The sequence below is a fragment of the Triturus cristatus genome, chromosome 1_2 (assembly GCF_964204655.1).
Source record: "Triturus cristatus chromosome 1_2, aTriCri1.1, whole genome shotgun sequence".
NCBI lineage: Eukaryota > Metazoa > Chordata > Amphibia > Caudata > Salamandridae > Triturus > Triturus cristatus.
Genome location: NC_140580.1, coordinates 845,235,791 through 845,263,581, shown reverse-complemented (window position 1 = coordinate 845,263,581; position 27,791 = coordinate 845,235,791). Strand labels below are relative to the sequence as shown.

General features: G+C 50.6%; 1 protein-coding gene across 1 annotated transcript in view; it reads right to left on the bottom strand.

The window, feature by feature from the left end:
* Positions 1-27,791, bottom strand: part of TAS1R1 (taste 1 receptor member 1) — a 159,251-nt gene that overhangs the window by 23,581 nt on the left and 107,879 nt on the right. The window contains exon 4 of the mRNA XM_085615220.1: positions 27,391-27,511. Coding sequence (XP_085471346.1) covers positions 27,391-27,511 — 121 coding nt within the window. The remainder of the gene's footprint in view (positions 1-27,390; positions 27,512-27,791) is intronic.

Sequence of the window (27,791 nt, the reverse complement as noted above, 5' to 3'; positions counted from 1 at the left end):
CATGTGCCCGCATACGCGCCCAACATTCCCCCCAGCCCTCCCATGTATGAGTCGAATCCCCACCCGTGTATGTACACCCCAGTATGTATGACACGTACCCCCACCCGTGAATGTATGGAGCGTACCCCCACCCCAACCGTGTATGTATGACTCGTACCCTCACCCGCATACGTATGGAGCGTACCCCCACCCCAACAGTGCATGTACGGACCGTACCCCCACCCCAACCGTGTATGTACGACCCGTACCCTCACCCGCGTACGTATGGAGTGTACCCCCACCCCAACAGTGCATGTACGGACCATACCCCCACCCCAACCGTGTATGTACGACCCGTACCCTCACCCGCGTACGTATGGAGCATAACCCCACCCCAACAGTGCATGTACGGACCGTACCCCCACCCCAACCGTGTATGTACGACCCGTACCCTCACCCGCGTACGTATGGAGCGTACCCCCACCCCAAACGTGTATGTACATACCATACCCCCACCCCAACCGTGTATGTACGACCCGTACCCTCACCCGCGTACGTATGGAGCGTACCCCCACCCCAACAGTGCATGTACGGATCGTACCCCCACCCCAACCGTGTATGTACGACACGTACCCCCACCCGTGAATGTATAGAGCATACCCCCACCCCAACTGTGTATGTACGACTCGTACCCTCACCCGCGTACGTATGGAGCGTACCCCCACCCCAACAGTGCATGTACGGATCGTGCCCCCACCCCAACCGTGTATGTACGACCCGTACCCTCACCCGCGTACGTATGGAGCGTACCCCCACCCCAACAGTGCATGTACGGACCGTACCCCCACCCCAACCATGTATGTACGACCCGTACCCTCACCCGCGTACGTATGGAGCGTACCCCCACCCCAACAGAGCATGTACGGACCGTACCCCCACCCCAACCTTGTATGTACGACCCGTACCCTCACCCGCGTACGTATGGAGCGTACCCCCACCCCAAATGTGTATGTACGTACGGTACCCCCACCCCAACCGTGTATGTACGACCCGTACCCTCACCCGCGTACGTATGGAGCGTACCCCCACCCCAACAGTGCATGTACGGATCGTACCCCCACCCCAACCGTGTATGTACGACCCGTACCCTCACCCGCGTATGTATGGAGCGTACCCCCACCCCAACAGTGCATGTACGGACCGTACCCCCACCCCAACCGTGTATGTACTACCCGTACCCTCACCCGCATACATATGGAGTGTACCCCCACCCCAACAGTGCATGTACGGACCGTACCCCCACCCCAACTGTGTATGTACGACCCGTACCCTCACCCGCGTACGTATGGAGCGTACCCCCACCCCAACAGTGCATGTACGGACCGTACCCCCACCCCAACCGTGTATGTACGACCCGTACCCTCACCCGCATACGTATGGAGCGTACCCCCACCCCAACAGTGCATGTACGGCACGTACCCCCACCCCAACCGTGTATGTACAACCCGTACCCTCACCCGCGTACGTATGGAGCGTACCCCCACCCCAACAGTGCATGTACGGAGCGTACCCCCACCCCAACCGTGTATGTACGTACCGTAGCCCCACCCCAACCGTGTATGTACGACCCGTACCCTCACCCACGTATGTATGGAGCGTACCCCCACCCCAACATTCTAAGTACGTAGCGCACCCCAGGCCCCAACACCAGCACCTTCACCCAACATCGCGCATGTACGAGTCGTACCAAGCCAGACACAAGGACAGCACTGTACAACTAAATTCCCGAAGTACACACCGTACACACGCTAAAAACGCACGTACACAACCAGGACAAATCAAAACAACACAAGAATACACCATTCGAATGGCACAAAGCCACAAAACATGTCCAACAAGCACAAAAACAACACATTCACTGACCTGCAACTGCCAAAATCCCAAACAGAGGCCCAAAACCCAACCACTCCTTATAACACACCCACCCAAACTTCAAACACAGCCACACCCACCAATGGACCAATAAAAAGGGCCCACAGACACAAACCATGAGCCTTTGCAACAGACTCACTGCTGCCAGACCCCACAGACAACCTACAGCACCATACTTGAACCTTTACTACACCTTACACTTGCACACCTTCACACACACACCTTCACAAACACCCCCTCATCACATTCACACACACACCTGCACAACCACACCCACACACCCACAACCATCCACACACCCACACCCCCCAACCGTCCACACCCACACCCCTCACCATGCCCACTAACAAGAATCCAAAGTTCACTAGCCGAGAGTTGGAGGTCCTTGTCGACGAAATCCTCAGAGTCGAGCCACACCTCTTTGGAACATTGGTCAGACAGACCTGCATGTCCGAAAAAACAGCCATGTGGCAGAGGATTGTCGATGCTGTGAATGCTGTTGCGTCCACCAGAAGGACCAGGCATGAATGCCAAGCCAGGTGGTACGATCTGCGGAGGAGGGTCCGAGCCAAAATGACCGACGACCACAACCAGGCCAACGTCACTGGAGGAGGGCCGCCCCGCAGACCCGTACACTACCATCCCTGGGAGGAGAGGGTGATGGCCATACTGCCGGTGGTGTCAGTGGACGGATTAGAAGGACTCCGAGACCCGGGTGAGTACACAAACAACTCACCTCACATGGGGGGAACGTCATCCACAACCAAACTCACAAACAGGCACGCAACCACCCCAAGCTATCGCATGACTCAACCACACTCCATGAACACGCACATGCCACTGGCGCCACCACGCCCCATGCACCCAGCTGGACAATGCAAAGTCACAGGCCACAGAAAACACCAACACAAGACACGGTAAGCCGGATGGCGGGAGTGTGGGCCCCAAAAATCACATAGTGCAACTCAGAAGCAGACAACAATGCCCCCTGCCCATATGGCCTAGGTCACAGCCAGACAAACAGTGTGTCCCCACACAGGACAGACTTGCCAGCAAATGGCGGATGCCTTGCATTAACACATGGGGGTGACGGCACGTTTTTGCACATGACAGCAGCTAATGAACAGCCAACACTGTGAAAGAGTGGCAGCACACACCACCACAGCAGCAGTGCAGACACAGACACTACACCCAATGGGTGCCTGGAGATCAGAAACAAACTCACATGAGCAAGCAAAGGGCCATTCAAAGATCTGCAAAAAGTGTGTGCCTAGGAAGCTGGGCTGAGGTGACAGAGGGTGACACACAGAGGGAGGGAGAGGGGGAGAGAGAGGGAGGGAGACACAGGGAGACGGACAGAGGGAGGAGGCTGACACACAGAGGGAGGGAGAGGGGGACAGAGAGGGAGTGAGAAAGGGACACACAGGGAGCCCAATTCAGCCTTGGGGGTGTGGGAATGTCTGCTCGTCAGCAGGTGGACTGCGTGCATGTAGACAAGGGTGGCCAGTGCCTGAACCCCCCCTCTTCTCCATGGCAAAACACAGGGCCATGTCTCAACCTGTGCACGAGCACAACGCCAGCTACCTGCATTATCTAAGTGTGTGGAACAACTCCATGTGCCCACGTACAGTGCAACACGGAAGGCGCCAATGCATGGCTCGCCACACCTGCTCACTCCACTGCTGACTGCAGTCACAATTGACACAGCAAGTAAGACTGTGCCACACATAGGTAAAGTTGCAAAAGCTGTGGCCAAGGGACACACCCACGCACAAGTGCCATGTGAGTGGAATGCAAGACATATCCAAATTCCCAGAGGAAATGTGCCAACTTAGAAACAAATGAAACATGGATGTTGCATGGAACAAAATTAACAATGTCTCTCTCACACACAGGTCAACGTCGTGGATCACCCCCCAACACTGGGGGGGAAGACTCACAGGACCCGGCTCGGCGGGATGACGGAGCCACCGGCAGCGACGACTCTCACCACTCTGTGGACGAACCCGACCCCGACCAACCTGGCCCCTCTGGTGTCCAACGACCTGCAGCACCTGCGTCAGGTACAACTGGGCCAACCACCACCCCCACTCCTGCCACATCCCAGGAGACACCCCGGATCCCTGCCCCACCACCACAATGCAGCCAGGCTGGCCAGGAGGGACACGGTGTACCGGGCACCCAGGAGGAGGCAGGCGACAACGCCAATGCCACCCCTCAGGGGTCCCGGAGACCCGATGTGCCCACAAGGACAGGCCAGGTGCAAGTGGGCAGGGGTGGTGGGAGTGGAGGACGGCGGAGGCGCGAGCCTGACTGGTTGGCTGCGGAACCGGTATATTCCCATGTCCGAAACATCCTGGACACATACCGGCAGGACACCACGGCCATGGCCCAGGTTGTGTCCATCCTCGAGGAGATCAAGACCCAGCAGGCCCAGCAACATGCGGAGCAACATGCCTGTCTACTGAGACACCAAGGGCGGATGGAGGACAGACAGGCTGAGCTCGTGACGGTGTTCATGGGAATTCACAGTACACTCCGTCGGATAGACGACAACATGGGCAACCCTCCCTGTGCCACCAGGCGTAGAACATCACCGCCCACAGGGAGGGATCAGGAGGAGGAGGAGTCATCCGACGGAGCATCCTAAACATCGTCACGGCCTGCTTCTGAGGGTCCCCGCAGGAGGGCGGGTCGTCCACGGAAAAGACCGTGATGGTCAGCGCAACAGCACCATCTCCCAGGACACCTGGCCTGGCACCTGGCCTACTGGACCAACAGCAGCACAGCAGCAAAAGACATTCTCTGCCACATGGACTTTCTGGTCACTGTCTGACCAACGTTGACAAAGACTGTGGCATGGACTCTGAAGATTTTCAATGGCAAGGACACCAACTCCCCTAGTGAACTTTGGATTCCACACACCCGGAAAGCCCCTCATGTCATACCCCCCACCCCCACGTACCCCAACCAAAATAAAATGTTACACGATAAAGAGATGATGCCTACATTTTGCATTATTACCTTACATGTGTCTTGTAAAGTCTAACCATGCCTGAGTTCTCATTTGACTTCAACCATCCACACCCTGGGGCCTGAGTCTGGCACAGGACACACATGGGTCACAATGTATTAGGCAAGACGGACATGGAGCACCATACACACCCGTGATGGGCCTAACCAGCTGAGGGGGTGGCCGCACAACCGTGCCGACAGACATATTGAGTACAGCGACAGCCATGCGCAGTGGTCAGGGATCATGTGGAGTGTCCTGGGGGGCACCCAGGTATGTGTGGACAGGTGGCAGAACCATGTCCTGCAAGCTTGAGTCAGGTGGATGCAGAGAATGGTGGCCTGGCCAACGTTGGATGCATGGGGATGGCACATGTCACAATACCCACACAGTCATGGACATCATGCACAATACACAGTCTAATCCCACACAAACAGCTTGCATCTTGCTACTCGACACATAGACACATAGCCACTATCAGGGATAACCATGCCAGACATGCCGAATGCACCGTGGCAGCACACCAGCATTGACTGAGAATAGCCACCTTGGAGGCATAGTGACACCTTTATTATTCATGTATTTGGGAATGCAGAGGCAACTCGGAGTACACATGAACAGGTCATGTGGAGTAACGTGTGGGTCCAACACTGGAACCCCCCTTCTGCAGCACAAATGCGTGATAGCCATGGAACTGGCACACAAGTGTCGGCTAACAGCTAAACACCCCCTGCTGCTCACGGAGAGGCTGCCATACACCATTGATCCTCTGATGTGGAAGTCCCACACCATGTCAAGCCAATGCAAACCGTATGTGTCCGAGGGCAGTGTTACACACATTGATGCCATCATCACAATCCACTATCCCATCACAGATGACTGTCAACAAGTCTGACCATCTATTCAGGTGTACCCAGCTACATGTAATGTGTCCCATGGGGATGCGACATGTCTGCAGAGGAACCACACATCGACAGGGGCAGTGTGCACACATCGTAAACAACTGCCACACCCAATACACCCCTGATGCATCCCTTAACCTAAGGAGACTTCCAAACTTGCTCGTGCGTGTAACGCTGAGTCAGCACACGATGACGTGTCCATGAGGAATAGCAGTGCCACAACAATGCAACCAGCAGACGGCATGCGCAAGTACCTGGGGATGAGAGACACACAAGAAGTCAGCCACAAAAAGCACAGCCACTTGCATGTGCATGTACTCGACACATGTAAGGATGACAACATGCTAGGTCACAATTATGACTGGGGAAATACACTCATCACTGGCACCATCACTCCAGTGACACATCCACACACACCTCTGACTCACGTGGCATACATGCAGATGGACACACACATCGCAACACATGCCACACGGGGACCAATGCGTGCACACACAGACACTGGTACTCACCAATAAGCAAAGAAGTCGCGTATGAGCCGACTCCGGATGTCCTCTTGCGGAACCACATCCTCCACATCACTAGCCCCATTGCCAAGCCCTTCGTCCTCCACGGGTGGATGGTCCTGATCATCTTGATCCAGGATGAGTGGCACAGCTTTCTCAACTGCCATGTTGTGCAGCATGCAGCAGACCATGAAGATTTTGCAGACCTTCGCCGGGGCATATGGGAGTGCGCCGCCGGTCTTGTGGAGGCATCTGAATCGACTCTTCAGGAGGCCAATGTCCTCTCTATCACCCGCCTTGTCCGGCCATGGGCGGTGTTGTAGCGGAGCTGGGCCGGCAGGATGGGGTTGCGGAGAGGTGTGATCAGCCATGGCATGTTGGGATAGCCAGCATCCCCTACATGGAAAACACATGGACATAAGTAGGACAGGAAAAGCGGTCGTGCTGGAAGTCTACGCAAAATACAGGACAGACAGAGTGTACCCACCAACAACACATGCTCGTTCGTTGCACAGCTGCGTCATCATTTCAGGCACCCTGCTACGCCTCATGATGTAGGCATCGTGTGCTGATCCTGGAAAACGAGCACAGACATGTGAAATCACCATGTTGGACAGACACACCACAAGGGCATTGATGGAGTGGTAGTGCTTGCGATTCCTGTACGCCACCTCCTGTGCCTGTGGTGGTACCAAAGCCACATGTGTCCCATCTATGGACCCAATGACATGGGGCATCCCTCCCAGGGCATAGAATCCACGCTTGACCCCAGTCAACAGTTCAGGAGTAGGGAAATGGATGAACTCATCCAGGTGAAGCAACATGGCCTCTAAGAAATCATGCAGCACACGGCTGAACATGCTCTGGGACATGCCACCAACATGAGCTATGGTATATTGAAAGGTACCCGTGTCAAGAAAATGTAGGGCTGCCATTACCTTCAGCTTGGGTGTCAGTGCCGTAGGATACCTGTGCAGCGGTTGCAGGTGTGGTGCCAGCCTCGCCGTCAACTCCTCAATCAACGGTTGGGGTAAGCGGTAGCACCGGATACAGTCATTCTCCCGCATGTCAGCCAAGTCCGGAATTGCTCGGGGAAGAGGCGGCGCTCTGCAGTAATTTGGAAGTGACAAGGAAGAGTGAGTGCACTACAACAACAATTTTTTTCTACTGAGCACATGTCAATCTGTCTATACACATATGCGACATACGGAGTCAGGTATGTGCCACATGCCCTGGACACGTATGGCTGCCAGGTGACACTCCTACCAAGACCCAGCTACACACGGAGATTGTGAACCTCCACATGCCATGGCATGGGATTAGCTGTGTCCCAGTGTAAGTGAACAGCCAGACGCAACACAGGAGTGACATACATCAACACATCAGCAGAAGTAGGATGTCGATTTCAGAGACTGGTAGCGGAACACAAGAGCCACAGGTCACACGACATCACACTAGGACAGCCCACACACCTTGCCAATAAGGTGTACATGTAAGGACTCACCACACATTCATTGAGAGGATGCAGACATGTCCTTGTTACGCTACTCCGTGTCCCATGCATACATACGCACCTCACATCCGATACCACATGTGGCCTGGTGTGCGTAACAGTGTGCCATGTCCATCTACACACAGACACATGTTGGTTGCTGCAACAGCTGATGCATTTGAGGGAGCACCAACATCAAGCTAATGGGAACACCCCACACATACATGACATAGACACATCGTGCACCGTGGGTAGTCACATGTCTGGTGTGGTAACCCCTGTAGCGGGCATCAGGGGACACTTGTGTGTGTTGTTGACTGTGCCATGCCAGTGACGCTCATCCCAAGTGTGCCTTACGACATGCACACATGTCAAAGGAGTTAAGGGCATGCCTGGCACATATTGCACCGTCACACATAACATCTGTACACATCTCATCATACATCTGGTGCCCTCTCGACTCAGGAGTAATGTGCCACATCACAGCCTTTCACACCTGTGCCCCACACATGTAGTACTGCCCAGACAATGCCTTGATGTCCATCCATGGACAAGTATGTCAGCCCTATTCCTTCCTGTGTGCTGCCTGTCACCACTGTGATGTGTGAAAGGCACCGTACATTCGCTCAGAGGGCCTGTGTACGTTCCCTATCACTATGGGAGTGCTGCCGTATGTGTACCCATAGTGATAGTGAGCGTACGCATGCGTGTACAGTCCGTACCACTATGGGTACGCATACGCGAGAACACCCATAGTGATAGTGAGCGTACACACGCGTGTACGGTCCGTACCACTATGGGTACGCATACGCGAGAACACCCATAGTGAGACGGACCGTACACACGCCTGTACGCTCACTATCACTATGGGTGTTCTCGCGTATGCGTACCCATAGTGATACGGACCGTACACGCGTGCGTACGCTCACTATCACTATGGGTACGCATACGCGAGAACACCCATAGTGAGACGGACCGTACACACGCCTGTACGCTCACTATCACTATGGGTGTTCTCGCGTATGCGTACCCATAGTGATACGGACCGTACACGCGTGCGTACGCTCACTATCACTATGGGTACGCATACGCGAGAACACCCATAGTGAGACGGACCGTACACACGCCTGTACGGGCTGTTGCTATGCATTTGGGGTGCCCTAGGGCTCCGGTACGCACCGTACCTGTGTGTGAAAATCCAAATTACATAGGGGACACATGAGGGACAAGTATAAAGGCCTACATGCATGCTGGTTGTCATGGAGACCAAGTTTAAAGTTTGAATTTTTTTCAGCAGGTGCACAGCAGTAGTCAGTTTGAATGAATCTACTTTGTTGCAATGTGGTTCTGGAGGTGACATCATGCTCAAGAAAAAAACACAATAAGAACCCACTGACTGTGCTAGGTTTGAAGGGATTGGAGGAAACATAGGATGCAAATGTGAGTGACCAATCACTCTGTACTCCTGTGCATGAAACAGGCCAGCAAGGCAGATATAAGGCAGCCAGGTCCCATGAGGGAGCACTTGCCTGCACATCTCTGGATTCTACGAGCCAGCTGCTGCTACTGATTCCCTGGAACCATGTCAAGATCTGTGGAGAGGGCACAGCCTTTCACCCTGGAGGAGAACCTGGCTTTGCTGGATGTGATCCTCCCACAGTACCCCATGCTGTATGGGCGACCAGGGTATCAGGTGAGTGCAGAGTCTACTAGCACAGACTGTGTCCCTTGTTTGTGACTGTGACTTCTGGCATTGTGTCCAGGTGTGACACACATGCTATGTACTGAAGGGGGGGTCCCAGGGGGGGGAATGCCTGATGTCTCCCAGCCAGTGCATGCTGTGGTGCATGTCTGCCGTCCTCACTTGCATTGTGTTTACTGTGACAATCACTGCATGGTGCATGCCACATACTGCCTGTCTTGTCCTCCTGGGAATGTAGCCTCTACAGTCCTCATTTTATTATGTGGTCAGCCCAGTGTGACAGGTGACTGTACCCACAGATGTGTGTTAGTTCTGTGTACCTGTGCTGAGAGTGTCCACATGATGTGTTCGTACCCTGGACATCGGTGTGTGTGTTAGTCCCCTGTCATGTGGGTGGGTGCATATGTGGAGTGTTGCACCCGGGCTGCATGAGGGATGGATATACCCTGCCCATGTGATGTGAGCAGGGAGCAGTGCTGTGTGTCTGACGTGCAGAGCCAGCCCCACACCTGTGAGCCCCCCCCCCGTCTAGTGGCACATGTGCAGAGTGAGGTTTGTCGCTGCATTTGGCAATGGCAGGTGAATGTCCTGTGCCTGTGTGTGACTGCTTAGAGGTGCTGCACATAATCCTGGTGTACCTTCTGATGCACAGTGTGAGCCTGGATCATTGATTGTGTAGTTGCCCTCATTCCACCTGTGTACTTTCAATGGCACGTACTGCTTTTGCCCTTCCCCAGAGGATCATGTCCCTATGACAAAGGTGCAATGTGTTGGATGCATACCATGCCTTGTTGTAAACAGCAAAATAGTTCTAATATGTGTATCTGTGACATGTGCCAGGTGTATTGATGTAGTGTCACTTGTTCATCCTCACAGGTAGGCGCCTCTGCCAAGAAGCAGATATGGATGAACGCCGTCAGTGCCGTGAGGAGGACGGAGGGTCGCAAGCGGCGCCTGGCCCAGGTGAGGAAACGCTGGCAGGATATCCGGTGCTGGACGCGGAGGATCGCACGGGTCCTGCTGAGGGACTCACCTGAGACCCATAAGAACCGCGGGCGCCGCCGTCTGACCCACATCCACAAGCGTGTGCTGGCGGTGGCATTTCCAGACTTGGACAGGCGCTTACGGGAGAAGCAGCAGCAGGAAGGGGGTAGGTACATGTGTGTTTGTTGTGTGTCACCAGCATATGTAAGTGCACAGTTGCATGGATACACTGCCAGGGTTTAAAGGTGCTGTGCAGATCCAGTTACCCACAGTATAGCGGTGCTCTCCTGCCTCCCTTCCCCTCCTTGCAATGTGTTCCCTGGTCTGTGTGTAGTCACTCCTTCACAAGGTTATCTAGGCTGGCACTTTCTCCACGTGAACTATGCCTGTAGCATCATGTGTGGGGGTGGTGTGTTACAAGTTTTGGGACCTTGCCTGTGCCCTGTCCAGTTCAGTACTTGTGGGTTTCATGTCAGTTGGCACTGATGCTGAGTCCAGACATGGGAGTTAGTCTCTCAAGTGTCATGCCTTACAGCATGCATGTCCTATGTTGTGGCCTGTGACATGATGTGCATGAGTGTGCGATACGCATAGTGCAGGGATGGTGGCATGTGTTGCAGTCATTCCCAATCAGGACCATGGAGTTGTGTGGCCACTACTGTCCCCTGGGGCATATTTTCCTAGGTGTCATGTGTGTCATTTCAAAATGTGGACACTCTCAGTGTCTACAGCATAGGTTGTGCTCTGTGCCATTGTCCCCTGGCACCATGTATATTGACGTAAAATGTAGTACAAGTGTCCACTGTACAGCCTGACCTGATTTTCCTTGTTCATACTCACGGTGGCCAGTGCCTGTGTGTCTTGTTACAATCATCTGATGCTGGCCATTTGTACATGATTATTTGGACAGGCGCACCTTGGGTATTTGGTGTCCAATCTTGCATTCATCCAGCCCATGTGTATTTCACCCAGACTAAGAGATGTAAGTGCTTCCTGTGTCTCAACAAATTGTCTCATGTAGGGGGTGGTTGGTGCGGGCAAAGCCTACATGTCAAAACCTGATATCTCCTTGCTAGGTCTGGCCAGTGTGTGATGTTTGTCTGCACATGCACTCAAGGTGCAGTGAGCCAGTCATGGTGGGCATGTTTTCAGTATTACCTATGCAGCATGTGGCTCAAGTTCATGGATATGGTCCCTGCTCATCCCTATTTTTGGAAACGCTGTGTGGTGCAGATGCAGTGCTGGATTGTCCCCAGGACCTGGCTCCTCTGTCACACTCCATTTCATGTCATTTGCTATTGTGTCATGGTCTCCATAGTTTTTCAGTGGCATGGTGGGTCAACCAACTGTGTGTTGCATGCCCTCCATCTGTACCTTGTTTTGTAGATGTCACTGATCTTTCTTTTCAGGCTATGCACTGTAACCTATGTAGATTGGACTCATGTGACATATGTATACAGGTGTATGATTAACTGCTGTCTCTTCACCTTGCCCACAGCATCTTGCTGAGGTCCATTGAGTCGACACTGACTGCAGCAGTGGGTCTCCTGCAGCGCTACGTCCAACCCCCTACCCCTGACCCATCCACACTTCCCACTCCCATGCCTGTCCCACGTACACCCAGACGTCAGCATGCACCCACCACAACAGACACAGGCACCACACCAGCAGGGAAGGTCAAACGCACACCTCCTGGCACGCACACACAGGGTGAAGTAGGCACACCCACTGGGTCGGGGGGCAAACGTAAGCCACGCAGCCAGAGTGGGAGTCCGCATTCCACCCAATCCACTCCCTCCAAATCCCCTCCCCTCAGCTCTCCTGGCCACATATCCGGCAAAGACTCCTTCATAGCTGCTCTGTCCCTGAGCCCCACAGTGACACCACCCCGCAAGCGGTCAAGGGAGTCCCCGGTCAGGGTGGTTGAGTCCCCCCCCTGTCCACACCCTGCACCCATCCCTCCTGTGTCTGGGCACTGCTGGGAGGACTCTGCACACACCCCTCCTGTGTCTGGGCACTGCTGGGAGGACTCAGCATCCACCCCTCCTGCGTCTGGGCACTGCTGGGAGGACTCTGCACACACCCCTCCTGTGTCTGTGCACTGCTGGGAGGACTGTGCACCCATCCCTCCTGTGTCTGGGCACTGCTGGGAGGACTCTGCACACACCCCTCCTGTCTCTGGGCACTGCTGGGAGGACTCTGCACCCACCCCTCCTGCGTCTGGGCACTGCTGGGTGGACTCTGCACCCACCCCTCCTGTCTCTGGGCACTGCTGGGAGGACTCTGCACCCACCCCTCCTGTGTCTGGGCACTGCTGGGAGGACTCTGCACCCACCCCTCCTGTGTCTGGGCACTGCTGGGAGGACTCTGCACACACCCCTCCTGCGTCTGGGCACTGCTGGGAGGACTCTGCACACACCCCTCCTGCGTCTGGGCACTGCTGGGAGGACTCTGCACACACCACTCTTGTGACTGGGCACTGCTGGGGGGACTCTGCACCCACCCCTCCTGCGTCTGGGCACTGCTGGGAGGACTCTGCACCCACCCCTCCTGCGTCTGGGCACTGCTGGGAGGACTCTGCACCCACCCCTCTCTGCACCAGCAGCTGACTGCAGCAGAACATCTCTCCCCGCCCCCTCCATTGCCATCAGCCGCCTCCCACTTGCTCGTGTCCCTTCCCAGCGTGCCCAGTCACCGCATGTCTCCTTCCTGCCAGGCACCGCACCCCCTGCCCCTGTCTCCACTGCTGCCGCCAATGCCGAGTCTGTGGACATCCAGCGGCAGTTGCAGGTTGGTCAGGCTGCGATGCTTAATGTCCTCCATGGCCACAGCCAAGTGCTGCACAACATGGAGGCATACTTGGAGGGCATTTTCTCATCGCAGGCTCACCAACGCAATTGAGTCGACACTGACTGCAGCAGTGGGTCTCCTGCAGCGCTACGTCCAACCCCCTACCCCTGACCCATCCACACTTCCCACTCCCATGCCTGTCCCACGTACACCCAGACGTCAGCATGCACCCACCACAACAGACACAGGCACCACACCAGCAGGGAAGGTCAAACGCACACCTCCTGGCACGCACACACAGGGTAAAGTAGGCACACCCACTGGGTCGGGGGGCAAACGTAAGCCACGCAGCCAGAGTGGGAGTCCGCATTCCACCCAATCCACTCCCTCCAAATCCCCTCCCCTCAGCTCTCCTGGCCACATATCCGGCAAAGACTCCTTCATGGCCGCTCTGTCCCTGAGCCCCACAGTGACATCACCCCGCAAGCGGTCAAGGGAGTCCCCGGTCAGGGTGGTTGAGTCCCCCCCCCTGTTCACACCCTCCCCCAGTGGTGCTGTGACCCATCCCTCCGCCCCCCCCCCCCTCCTTGGGGCCTGTGGTTCCTTCGGGTGCAGGGGAGTCGCTGGAGGACCTTGCTAAGGTGTGCAGCGCCATCCTGGCCTCCGCCTTTGGCCCTGACCCACCCCCTGTGGTGGAGTCCTCCATCCCTGCACCCACGACGCCTACCCTTCGCCCTCATGTCCCTGCGGTGCCTGGTCCTTCCCCCCCACATGATGCCCTCCCCGCTCTGGAAGACGAAGGAGTCTGAGTGTGCAGGCAAGCTAGGGGACACGCGTCCCACTGTGTCCCCCACCTGGATGTGAACTTTGGATTGCCCTTTGGGCATTGTACATTTTGAACTTTCAATGGACAAACACATTTTTTTGATGCTGAATAAAGCAATTTTTTTTTCCTTAGTACACTACTGTCTGTCTGGTATTGCTGTTGGTGGACCTGCCCCATCATTTTGGGTGGTGATAATGTGTTGGGTGTGTGGGAATTGTAGTCTTGTGCTGGTCATAGGGTGGATCCTGGTATCTGTGTGCCATCACAAGCTGTTGGCTACATAACTTTGTTCATGTACGCAGTTACTGCATGGTGTCATCGTCCCAAGGTGTGTTCCTTCCTCTGTGTAACCTGACATCTTCCCTGCAGGGTCTTTCCAATATGTGGTGCTGAGCTGTGTCTACATTGGCTGGGTGTGTGACGGACTCGTTAGACTTGGGCCATGCATGCTGAGCGATGTCTCCACCTGCATCATTCGTGGCGTCCTTGGTGGTCACTGTACTTGTGTATGTAGACTGTTGCCATGACTTCATGTGTACATGTTTTCTTTTTGGCGCTATGCATGTGTATACTCCCAGCCTCGCACACATGTGGTACATGTACTGCAGGATCTTTGTGCACCTGACTGACATTTGTGGGCATTGGATCTGTGGGTACTCCACCCTTTTCTTTGCAGGGGCACTGCTGTGAGTGTTAGGCACCCACCCCTCCTGTGACTGGGCACTGCTGGGAGGACTCTGCACCCACCCCTCCTGCGTCTGGGCACTGCTGGGAGGACTCTGCACACACCCCTCCTATTTCAGGATATGTTCGCTCCATGCATACGAGTTGGGGGTACGGTCCGTACATACACGGTTGGGGTGGGGGCACGCTCCATACGTACGCGGGTGAGGGTACGGGTCGTACTTACACTGTTGGGGTGGGGGGTACGCTCCATATGTACGTGGGTGAGGGTACGGGTCGTACTTACACTGTTGGGGTGGGGGTACGCTCCATACGTACACGGGTGAGGGTACGGGTCGTGCTTACACTGTTGGGGTGCGGGGTACGCTCCATACGTACGCGGGTGAGGGTACGGGTCGTACTTACACTGTTGGGGTGGGGGTACGCTTCATACGTACGCGGGTGAGGGTACGGGTCGTACTTACACTGTTGGGGTGGGGGGTACGCTCCATACGTACGCGGGTGAGGGTACGGGTCGTACTTACACTGTTGGGGTGGGGGTACGCTCCATACGTACGCGGGTGAGGGTACGGGTCGTACTTACACTGTTGGGGTTGGGGTACGCTCCATACGTACGCGGGTGTGGGTACGGGTCGTACTTACACTGTTGGGGTGGGGGGTACGCTCCATACGTACGCGGGTGAGGGTACGGGTCGTACTTACACTGTTGGGGTGGGGGTACGCTGCATACGTACGCGGGTGAGGGTACGGGTCGTACTTACACTGTTGGGGTTGGGGGTATGCTCCATACGTACGCGGGTGTGGGTACGGGTCGTACTTACACTGTTGGGGTGGGGGTACGCTCCATACGTACGCGGGTGAGGGTACGGTCCATACATATCCGTCCCCACACTATGTGCTGCTTGTGCGGGCCGTACCCAGGCCTTTGCCACGTGGGTACAGCCGTCCCGCCATTGTTGGGATGACGTAGGTGTGGGCGTGGTACGACTCGTACCCACGCTCTTAAGGCGTGGGTACGGGACGTACCTGTATTGTTGTGTTGCCGGTTCGCGTCGTCAAGCACTTCCGTTGTGGCGGACGCTGGCTTTGCTGGACACGCCCCCACCCCCTCGTAGTGACCAGGGCCTTGGGGTCAGGTATGTCCAGGGCATGTGTGCTGTGTGACTTTGGTGGGGGTTTTGTGGCCTGCCCCTGCTCCTGCCCCCCCCCTTCCCCCCTCCCTTTGTTGTTCTGACCTTCTGCGGCGTCTGCGTCGTAACCTGTAGAGGAGGTCGACTGCTATGAGGGCCGGGATGACACGTAGGTTCGGGTCCATGTCTGTCCGTCGCGTACAGGTACTCCTTGTTCGCGTTGTCCTGATTTCCCGGCAGTTTTTGGCTGCCGGAAAATATTGTCCGTGCGGGATGACGTCGGTGCGAATCGTACTTCCTGGTTCGTGAATGGCAGGCTGCGTGCGTCCCGACGTCACTTCGGCGCTTTCCCGGATCACATTTGTATGATTATTTTCGTCGGTCGGGGTTTTGTACGATTTGTATGGAAATGGTATTTCCGTGCGAATCGTACTTCCATGTTTGTATATTGTTACGACCGGGTACGCGTCGGACGGAGAATATGCTCCGTCCGACGGTTCGTACCCGGTTTTTACAGGACCGGAATCAGCACCTGTATATTTTTTGCCAAAAATTCATAAGACCTTGAATCATCCACCAGGCAGACCGATCGTATCTTCATGCGATTCGCTGTACGAAAACATCTCGGAGTATGTAGATTGCTTTCTCGCTCCAATAGCTCGGAGCATGAGCTCATATATTAGAGACACTGGAGAGTTCTTGCGTATCCTGAATGGCATCTCTTGGAATAATCAATTCCTTTTAATCACCATAGATGCTGTGTCACTCTATACATCAATACGACACGAGGTGGGCCTGAAAGCATGTAACTATTTCTTAAAACAGAGAAAAATCACAGAAATGAAACACACACAAATGCTACTCAGTATGATCGAAATATGCCTCACTAACAACATCTTCTGCTTTAACAAAGAACTCTTCAAACAGATGTGTGGAACAGCAATGGTCATTTCTTTTTCTGTGAACTACGCTAACATCACCATGGGGTGGTGGGAAAAGATCATAGCTTGGGACTCAGATAACCAAGATGAGTTGGACAAGATTATATTATGGGTTCGTTACATTGACGACTTGTTTTTAATCTGGAATGGAACTGATGAGGATTTTCAAAAATATTTCCATACACTAAACAACAATGACATCGGCCTATCTTTTACATACAGCATGAGCAGGTCAGAGATTCCATTCCTTGACACACTGATTTATATTGAGAACGATCAGATCCACTCGACGCTCTACAGAAAGGAAACAGCCACTAATAGTATCCTGCATGGAACTAGCTTCCACCCCAAACCCCTTTTGGACAGCATCCCTTATGGGGAATTCATGCGACTCAAACGCAACTGCTCACAACCAGAAGATGCGGAAGTTAAAATTCATGAATCTATGGAAAGACTCAAACAGAGAGGCTATACAGAGTCCACCTTAAAGAAAAACAAAAAGAGAATTGACAACAAAACCCGAGCCGACACCTTAATACCTAAAACGATAGCTGCATCTGAAGACGAAAAACAAGTCCCAAGGTTCATTACTACTTATAGTAAAGAGAGTGGTATCATCATGAGCAAAATCAGAAAACACTGGCATCTGATTACAAAAGATCCTGATATAGGCAAACTAGTCGGGACTAAACCAACGGTAACATACAGAAATACCAAATCCTTAAGGGACATGCTCGTCAATAGCCACTTCGTACAAAAAGAAGAAACCAACTGGCTAGCAGAACAACGAAATGGATTTACCAAATGTAATTCATGCAAGGCGTGCAAAATTGGAAAAAATGTAAGGAACATCACTGAGCCTAATGGAAATGTAATAACATTAAAGAAAAGAATAACCTGTAACACTAAATTTGCCATTTACGTCATCGAGTGCACTTGCGGACATAAATATGTTGGAAGCACCATCTGCCCTCTAAAAAAGCGCATCCTCGAGCACATTCGAGCAGTTAAGAACAAAGATATTTCATATGCAACTGCTAAACATATGATACTGTGCCAAAATGGAAACTGGCGAGCAATGTGCTATTATGGGATTGATACCATCATACCAAATGAACGAGGTGGTAACAGAACTAAGAAGCTACGACAACTAGAATCCCGATATATCATCAAATTGAAAACTAAGACACCGAGAGGAATGAATAATGATGAAGAACTTTATGTACACCTGGAATGACGAATTGAACACTGACGAACTCATTACTTTCCCAAACCTTAAGGAAGATCTAAGCACCAGGATTTCTCCCTCTCTTTCTCCCTTTCTTTCCTATAAATATCATGTACTGGAAATTTTAACCTTATATCTATCTCTGCCTTTGTTTCCTCTTTCCCCTTCTTATTTTTCTCTTTCTTTTGCTGCTCTCTTGGTTACTGTACTATACAGGTAAACTAAGATGAAATCAGTACCATGATGCTTTTTGCCACCAATGAGATTGAACACTTTTTGTACGAGACAATGAGAAATTGATACATGTGACATTATGTATACTGGATTTCAGGTACTATACCTTGATTTAGAAATTCCACCGAGATTACTTTTCCTGTTAATAACAGTATTAATTTTGATTCCTTTTGTGCTAAAACGCAATTATGTATTTTACCGCTCTTCAACTCCCACAATGCCACATTAAGGCCAGGTGGGCCGGGCGTATATATAGTGTCATAGAGAAAGGACTTACTAACCGTGAGCAAAGCCGTGTAGGCTGAAACGCGTTGGTTGAGCTGTGTTGTGAATAAACACAATTTTGAAATTTCTCCTTCCCGAGTGCCGCATCTTTGGAATTAAAAGTGTTTTTGTGGCCAGGATCCAGCCCGTATGCAGAGCACCCGCTGCGAGTGTGCTCCGGAACTAGGATCCCTTTGTTTTGGATATATATATATATATATTCACTGAAAAAACCATAGGTTTCACACAAGTTATAGTTAGCTGTACATTTCACTCGTAAAAAACCAATGAAATTCCACGTTATAGTTAGTGCAGGCAACTATAACTCACGCGACCGCAATCCTCTGCTAATGACATATGTGTCTTTATGAAAAAAAAATATTTGTAATATATGTATAGCTAAAATTTAATGGAAGAAGACATGGGCAAATAAGTGTCTAAATACAGTATTAGCATCAGCAGAGGATTGCGGTCGCGTGAGTTATAGTTGCCTGCACTAACTATAACGTGGAATTTCATTGGTTTTTTACGAGTGAAATGTACAGCTAACTATAACTTGTGTGAAACCTATGGTTTTTTCAGTGAATTTGCAAGGTTTTTTAAATGCTAATTCCTAACTATAACGTGTGTGAAACCTATGGTTTTTTCAGTGAATTTGTACGTTTTTTTAAATGCTAAGTTACTTTACGCCGTTCGTGCCGTGCGCGCCCACTTCACGCAGTTCGTTCCGTGCGTGCACGGTGCGCTTCGCGCACCGTGCACGCACAGTGAGCACGCGGTGCGCTTCGCGCACTGCGCGCCCACTTAACGCAGTTAGTGCCGTGCACGCACGGTGGGCACGCGTGCCCACGTTACGCTGGATGGGCCATGTACGCACGATGCCCTTCGCGCACCATCCGCACACGGAGGACATATTATGCGCTTCGTTGTGAAAGGTTTTCTATTAAATGTTCAGTTATCAGATATGCCATGCACAAAAGGTGCACTGCGGGCACCTTTAGCACACGGTGGGGGGGAATATATGGATTTTTTTTATTTTTTTATTTGATTTTTCACCGTACGCGTACGGTAAGCGTATTCGGCGTTTTTTCAAAAAAAAAAAAAAGTTATTTTTTGGCTTTGGATGGCCTTCTGGCACACCATAACCAAGGCTAGGTGGTTAGGAGCTGTCTAGCCTGCCCCCTTTTTATGATATCCAACTTTGTTTTTCCTCCCCCCCTCAGAGTGCGAGAGAGAAAATGGCGGCCGACACTTCCTGGTTTCGACCGATTCGAATGTTTACTAAGATCTAACAGCCAATCAGAATCGCGCTCGCGCACGGCACCGTACGCGTACGGTAAGCTTACGGTGCGCGCTCGGAGCGCGCTTACAGATATATATATATTGATTTAAATGCTATTTTCTCAGGAACTACTGAACAGATTTACACCAGACCTACAAAAGGCACTTCCTTGACCTGAGGACTACCTCTCTGCCAAATTACAAGTAATTCTGTTCAGCCGTTCGGGCTGTAGCTGTGTCTAAAGGTCCTATGGAAAAATGCATGGGGAAAACGCGTTTTGGGACCCCCCTTTTTTCTCAGCCCCCGCTTGACGAATCCCCCCGAGACTTTCAGGGTAGGAGCGGAGCGTAGCGCCCCATTAGTTTTGAAAATTTCGCGAGGATTCGTCGACCGGCGCCAAAGTTATTCCAAATAGAATGTTGCGGATTTCCTATGGAAACAGGGTCCTAACTATAACTACCTACTGGCGACCGCCAGTAGGTAATATATATATATATATATATATTATCTACTGGCGGTCGCCAGTAGATAGTCATAGTTAGGACCTATTTTCCATAGGAAATCCAAAACATTCTATTGGGAATAACCTTGGCGCCAGTTGACGAATCTTCGCGAAATTTTCCAAAGTTTTGGCCAGCGCCGCTCCGCTCCGTTCCTACCCTGAAAGTTTTGCGGTGATCTGTCAAGCGGGGGCCGTGAAAAAAGGGGGGTCCCAAAACACATTTTCCCCATGCAATTTCCCATAGGATCTGTTGTCGCAGCTACAGTCCGAATCGCTGAACGGAATGACACCAAATTTGGCAAAGATGTAGTCCTCAGTTCGGACTCGTGCCTTTTGCTTAAATGGTGTAAATCCGTTCAGTAGTTCCTGAGAAAATTAGAGTTAAAAGTACATATATATCTATGGCCTCGGAGTATCCACGGATCCTCCCCGCACCCTCCCCAAACCCTCCCAAGCACGAGCTAAATGCTAATTGGCTGCCAACACTCTGAATCAGGAAGTGTTGGCAGCCATCTTGTGCCTCAGTAGAACCGAGGCACAAGAAACCACAAAAACAAAGATGCAAAACGCGACAAGGGGGCAGGGTAGAAACACCCTGACCTCCTAGGCCTGCTCAGGGGCTCCCACAAGGACCCCCAAGGCCAAAAAAAAAATGTTTTTTTTAAAGAAATCGCGGGATGCGCGTAGGGTCCGCGCATCCCGCTAACGAAAAAAAAAGTAGCTAGCCCGCGCTTCATTTAGATTTAGCCCTCGGGGGGGCCAAGTCCCGGGGGCTATATGCTTTTATAATGGGGGGCCCAGAGGGGCCCCCCAGCCCCGGGGACCGCCACCCCGGGGCTTATGTTCATATATGCGGGGGGTTCATGGCCCCCACGCAGCCCCGGGGACCGCCACCGAGCTTTTTAAAAAAAACCAAAAAAAAACCAACCCTGTGTGGGGGGGCTCGAGCCCCCCCACACGCCCCGGGGACCGCCACCTCCCCGGGGCACTGAATATGTAAAATAGGGGGTCCGTTACGGACCCCCAAGCCTCGGGGACCACCACCCCCGGCGCTTTAACTTAAGTGGGGGGGCCGCGCGGCCCCCCGGAGCCAATGATGGCCCTGGGGACCGCCACCCCCCAGGGCCGGCTCCTTCAGTGTCCCGGGGTGCCCACCCCCGGGACACTGCTGTTTGCTATGGCAGGGTGGGAGCCTCGCGGCTCCCATCCTGCCAGAGCAAACTGCTTTGGTATTTGGAAGAGAGAGCAGGAAACCTGCTCTCTCTTCCAAATACCAAAGAGGATTGCTTTTCCACACGGGGAGCAGCATGTTAGCTGCTCCCCATGTGGAAAAGCAATGCCGGCTCCCGCAGGACGTGGGGAGCCGGCGGGGCCGTGGGGGGATTGGGGACCCCCCCATGGCCCCCAACGGAGGCCAGGCCCCGGGGGATGGGGTCCCCGGGGCCATAAGTGGCCCAGGAGGGGGGCTATGTAGACCCCTCCATAAAAAAAAAATTTGTTGAAAAAGGGCCATGCCCCGGAGGATGGGGCAAATTGTGGCCTGGGGAGGGGGGCCACGCGGCCCCCTTCCTGTTTTAAAAAAAAAAAAATTGGGGGCAGGCCCTGGGGGATGGGGTCCCGAGGGCCAAAAAAAAAGAAAAAGAAGGGGGGCTACACAGCCCCCCTTCTAAAAAACAGAGGGGGAAAAAAAAAAGGATCGGACCAGAGGCCACGCCCCCTCCTTACACCACTCTGCAAAACGCGCCCCCTGGCGCGTTTGCAGAGGGGGAACGAATTCACCTTCAATACTGGGGGTCCCTGGAGGCCAACTAGCCCACCAGGAACCTCCAGTATGTGCCAGGGGGCTGCGTTGCAGAGAGGTGTAATGAGGCCACGCCCCTTTTTACATCTCTCTGCAACGCAGCTCCCTGGGGCTTACTGGAGGTACCTGGTGGGCTAGTTGGCTGCCAGGGGACCTCAGGATTCAAGGGGACTTAATCTGCTAACTTAAAATCCGCCACGGGGCGCGTTTGCACAGTGGTGAAGGTAGGGGGCGGGGCCTGAGGTGATACTGTGCAAACACGCCCTGTGGCGCATTTTAAGTTGGGCTATTCATTCCTCTTCAATCCTGAGGGTCCCTGGGGACCAACTAGCCCACCAGGTACCTCCAGTAAGCGCCACGGAGCTGTGTTGCAGAGTGTTGTAAAAAGGGGCGTGGCCTCTGAATACCTCTCTGCAATGCAGCTCCCTGGCGCATACTGGAGGTACCTGGTGGGCTAGTTGGCCCCCAGGGGACCTTAGGATTGAAGAGGAATTAATTCCCCAACTTAAAATGCGCCACAGGGAGTGTTTGCACACGTCACCTCAGGCCCCTCCCCCTTCCTTTACCATTGTACAAATATTCCTCTAAAACCAGCCGAACTACGAATTCCGATTTACTCACCTGTAATCAGGAGAGAACCCAGTGCTGCATCTTTTAGCCCAGCACTGACCCTGAAAAGTAATTCTAAGCATACTTACCAGTAACTTGTATTTCCTTCCATAGGAATCCATTGTGTGGTTTTCACCAGAAAATGTTCTAAGTGTCCATTTTTAAAATGTACAAATATTCCTCTAAAATCAGCCGAACTACGAATTCCGATTTACTCACCTGTTATCAGGAGAGAACCCAGGGCTGCATCTTTTAGCCCAGCACTGACCCTGAAAAGTATTTCTAAGCGTACTTACCAGTAACTTGTATTTCCTTCCATAGGTCATCAGTGATGTCACTGACCATGTCATGAGTGATGTAATATGTGACGTCATCAGCAGTGCATTGCGGGGGCGCGAGTTATAGTTAGCTGAACTAACTATAACAGGGGAATTTCTAGGGTTTTGTACGAGGGAAATGTCCAGCTAACTATAACGCCCCTGAAACCTATGGTTTTTTCAGTGAATATATATATATATATGCTTTTCACAACGAAAAGAGAGTTAGCAATTAATTTATGTGTAACAGTGTATGGGTAAATAAAACGGTCACAGTGCAGAGAGGCATGGCATAATTTGTCCATGTACATTAAAAAGTTTATTTTGTGAGCAAGCTCTTATAAGGGACAAAATCAACTGAAGTTCATAATGTCTATGATCAGAGAACAGTGAAAATTGTGCGCTGATATTCTGTCTCCTGTGTCTGCAGCTTTAACAGACACATGTATTCCCTTTTCGGAAAGGGTAAAATACTCCTATCTAGCTAAAGGAAAGGGTTAAAAAAAAAACTCTCTAACTATCGTTTATAGCCTTATTACTTGTCTCTAGTTAGAAATTTCAGTGGTACAAATTAAATCTTGACTCGATTGGACAGAACATCTCCTTATCCACCTTCAATAATGAACAGCATTTAAAAGATTGGTGGAAAGAAGTAAGTCAGTCTTTGAAGGAAACAACTAGCAAAATAGTAAATATCTATGCGGCTCAATTCATGCGGACAAGCTACATTTACATCTTGCTGGCTTCACCCTTCGTCAGAAGATGACACCTCATTTTTTCTCTGTAAAGGATACAAAGACTTCACACCTCCTTCAATTTGGCAGATCGCACACTGTCAAGAAAGAAATGGCAATGCTGGGAATTCCCAAACACAAAATGAACCCTTGGGTCTATATAATGTAAGCCAAGCTGGAGAAAACCCACCTCCCTAGAAGGCAACCTTTTAAAGGACGGTTTCCCTCACCCACCAGAGGTGGCATGCTTCATCATTGGGGAACCTCCTCATATCATTATGGCTAGGATTAAAAACAATAAGGCACAGCAGGAAAAGTTAAACCCGGTCATATGTCACAAAGGTCAACATGTTTCAGATGAAGACCCCTCATCTCCTTGGCGTGGCGAGCAGAATGCCAGCCCCCGGTTACGCGGATAGAGACCCCTCTGCCCCTTGAGCCCCATGCCAAGGAAAGCTGAGGTGTGTCACCCAACGTTTGCAGGTACCGCCAGGTAATTTATCACCCCTCAACATTCCTAGGGATCATTGGTTTTGTATATCTGAGTACATGTTTTTGTCTTTGAGCACTTTTTATCAGTAGCACCCTTCGGTCTTGAAGAAAGCTGCAATACCTTCGGGGTCTTTGGCTGAAACGTGAGCCTTTGTGACACATGAGCAGGTTTCATTTTTTCTGCTGTGCCTTACTGTTTTTAATCCTAGCCCAGGGTCACAGGAATAAAGGTATGAGGTGAACCTTATAGTTACTTTTAATCACTTTTTTCCAAATTGTACTGCATCCCCCCACCACTACCCCAGCTCTTTCATTGGGTATTTAGTATGTACCGCAATTTAGCACTAAAATCCCTTAGCTCCTCCTTCTCAGTGAGGGGGGTTGTAGCCCGTATCATGACTAGGCATCATGATACGAAGAGAATCCCCACTGATTAAGCATGCCACCTCTAGGAGGTGAGGGAAACCTTCAGTTAAAAGGATTCTTTCTAGGTAGGTGTGTTTTCTCCAACTAGCCTTACATTATATAGACCCAAGGGTTCATTTTGTGTTTGGCTATATGAATCAGAGGAGCAAACCCTTGCTGTTCTTTAAACATCACCTAGGCCTCTTTTTGTGAATCATTAGTGCTGGGAATTCCACATACTCTTTATGAAATCACTGTCAAACTCGACTTAGGGAACAGTTACAGGTTCAAGTGGATGAGTATTTGCAGCTGACATTCCATTCCAACACAGGATGCTCTAAAATATAGATGTATCTCAGGACTGTTCTTATTCCCACTCACTCCTAAAGCTGAAAAGGTTCAGATAATGAAAGTGGATAGGTGTGCATCAGTTGAGTGGTGTTCTAATCTAGCCATTAAGTCATGAAAATGCTTGATTCACCTTAGACAAGACACCTGTTGGTCTGAAACTTTTTCCGAAGTCTCAAAATGAAGTCTAACCAAAGATAGGTTACGAAAACTCTAAGAAAGATACAAATAATAGCATCATAGGATTTTATAGGCTACCATCATAACATTAGAATCTACACAGTATCAAATTGGAATTTTATTTAAAAAACTATCAATATATGGTGTATGGTTTCTTTATGGCATATACTCTGACATACAGATACATGGTATGTCTACTGCAACAACTAGAAATGCCTTTAATTGCAACTTTGCGACTATTGAAACACCAAAAGTGTTCTTATTTGGATTGGTGCATCTCCCATCTTCCATAGCTGTTAATCTTAAAATAACTGACAGCAAGGCTCTATACACTATCTATACATTTGACACAGCGCTTCAATGCAAATACTCTGGTTAAGACTGAAGATGGTGAGAGTCACCTTGAAAGTACACAGCTCCAGTAAATGCCCTGTATTATCTAAGGATAACTAAAAGGGGACATTACGAGACAGACTCTCTGCAGATACATGGGATAAGAAACTTCACTGCATGCAATATTTAACACAGACCTAGAGTTATGCAAAAAATCTTGGTCTTGGATTGAATAAATTATACGGTGAGGCACCAAATTGACTTTAGCAAAATGTTGAAAAATAAAAAAGTTAAAGTAGCAGGAGAAATGTGAAATCTCGAGACACTTTGGTAAAATTATTGGATCTCAATGTATGAAGATTTTCTTTTTACATTTTGAAACTGGGTCTTTATCCTATCTTTGGGCCCGATTCACAGAACTAACTTAAGACAAAATTCTAAACTTACTACCATTTCGGTATTCACAGAAGGCACCTACTCATTTTGGTATTCACAGAAGGCACTTACTCATTTTGGTATTCACAGAAGGCACTTACTCATTTCGGTATTCACAGAAGTTAGGAGTCCTAACTTTAGGACACCTAAATGCCTTCTGTGAATACCGAAAGTCTTAAAATTAGGATTTTTCTCAGTTTAGTAGTAGTATAGTTAGGACTCCTAACTTTAGGACTCCTAAATGCCTTCTGTGAATACCGAAAGTCTTAAAATTGGGATTGTTCTCAATTTAGTAGTAGTATAGTTAGGACTCCTAACTTTAGGACTCCTAAACTGAGAAAAATCCTAATTTTAAGACTTTCGGTATTCACAGAAGGCATTTAGGAGCCCTAAAGTTAGGACTCCTAACTTCTGTGAATACCGAAGTGAGTAAGTGTCTTCTGTGAATACCAAAATGAGCAAGTGCCTTCTGTGAATACGAAAATGGTAGTAAGTTTAGGATTTTGTCTTAAGTTAGTTCTGTGAATCGGGCCCTCTGTATTTAAACTTGCCCTACCAGAAATAATGTGCCGATTGATAAACGAGGTTGTATAAGATTTTCTGTTTTACTTGTACGTTCTCAGCTGACTGCGCATAGAAGGCAAAGCCAATGAGTATTAAATACATTCTGCGCAGCATTGACACTGCACTAAGATTGTCTTTCCAAACAAGCCGGTTATCCTGATTCAGGGGCCTGTAGAAGGTTTCACTGAGATCAGGATCATAATTTGATCAGTTAACCCCATACTTTTGCCCTGCAAAAATTTCAAATTGTTACACCTGGTGGAATTTGAGTAGGAAAATAAGGCACATTCCCAGGTTTGCACGTCGGAATACGGAAATTCTTGTGATATTACAGCGCTAGCAGCCTTTCCTAGATGTGGAACTCAGAATGAGGTAGTAATGGTACAACCAGTAAATACTGTACTATATGGTATTAGTATTTACTGAGGACAGTATTATCACACTAAATGACTTCGATTGAGGCCCCATATGAATTGTAGCAAATGACCTGACACTTTGTTAGAAAATATATAAACTTGTGGAAAAACTAAAAAGAATGTTGGATTTTATTTTTCAACTAAACAAAACTCAGCTAAGGAATATTTAGAGATGTGCTTTGATAGTTTTCACTCTGGTGTGACAAAAAAAGCCAAAATATTGCTGCCTCTTAGCACTGCTATTTTGACACAGAATACACATGTTGGTCTGCGGTCTAGCTCTTTGGCTAGTAGCCCAAAGGTACTGACAAAAATAGAGATAAAGCCAAGTATTCTGGACATGAGTGTTTGCACTGATACTTTACCGCTTGAGTTGAGGAAGGTCATTTTTGGGCAAGGCATGCAGTTAAAGCAGCAAAGGTGGACTCCAGTCGATACTCTTTTATGACCTGCATCACATTCTTTGGAGCACATAGACATGGGAACCTACACAAAATGGGAAGAAAGAAATGCTTAATCTGTGTCTGCACTGCCACCCACAAAGTCCTTCCTCAATTAAAAACCCCTACCCCATCCAATAAGGCTATCTCGTCCAGATTATGTATGACCTTTTTGTTTTAGTAATACCCCTTTTCTATAAAAAAAATATCAGAAAGAAGTGTAATTCTCCTTATTAAAGACAATTCCATTTTAATGTGAGTGGCAAGTTATAGCAGTTATAGTTATAGTTACACTTATATTAAGAAACTATAACTCGTATTCTAAA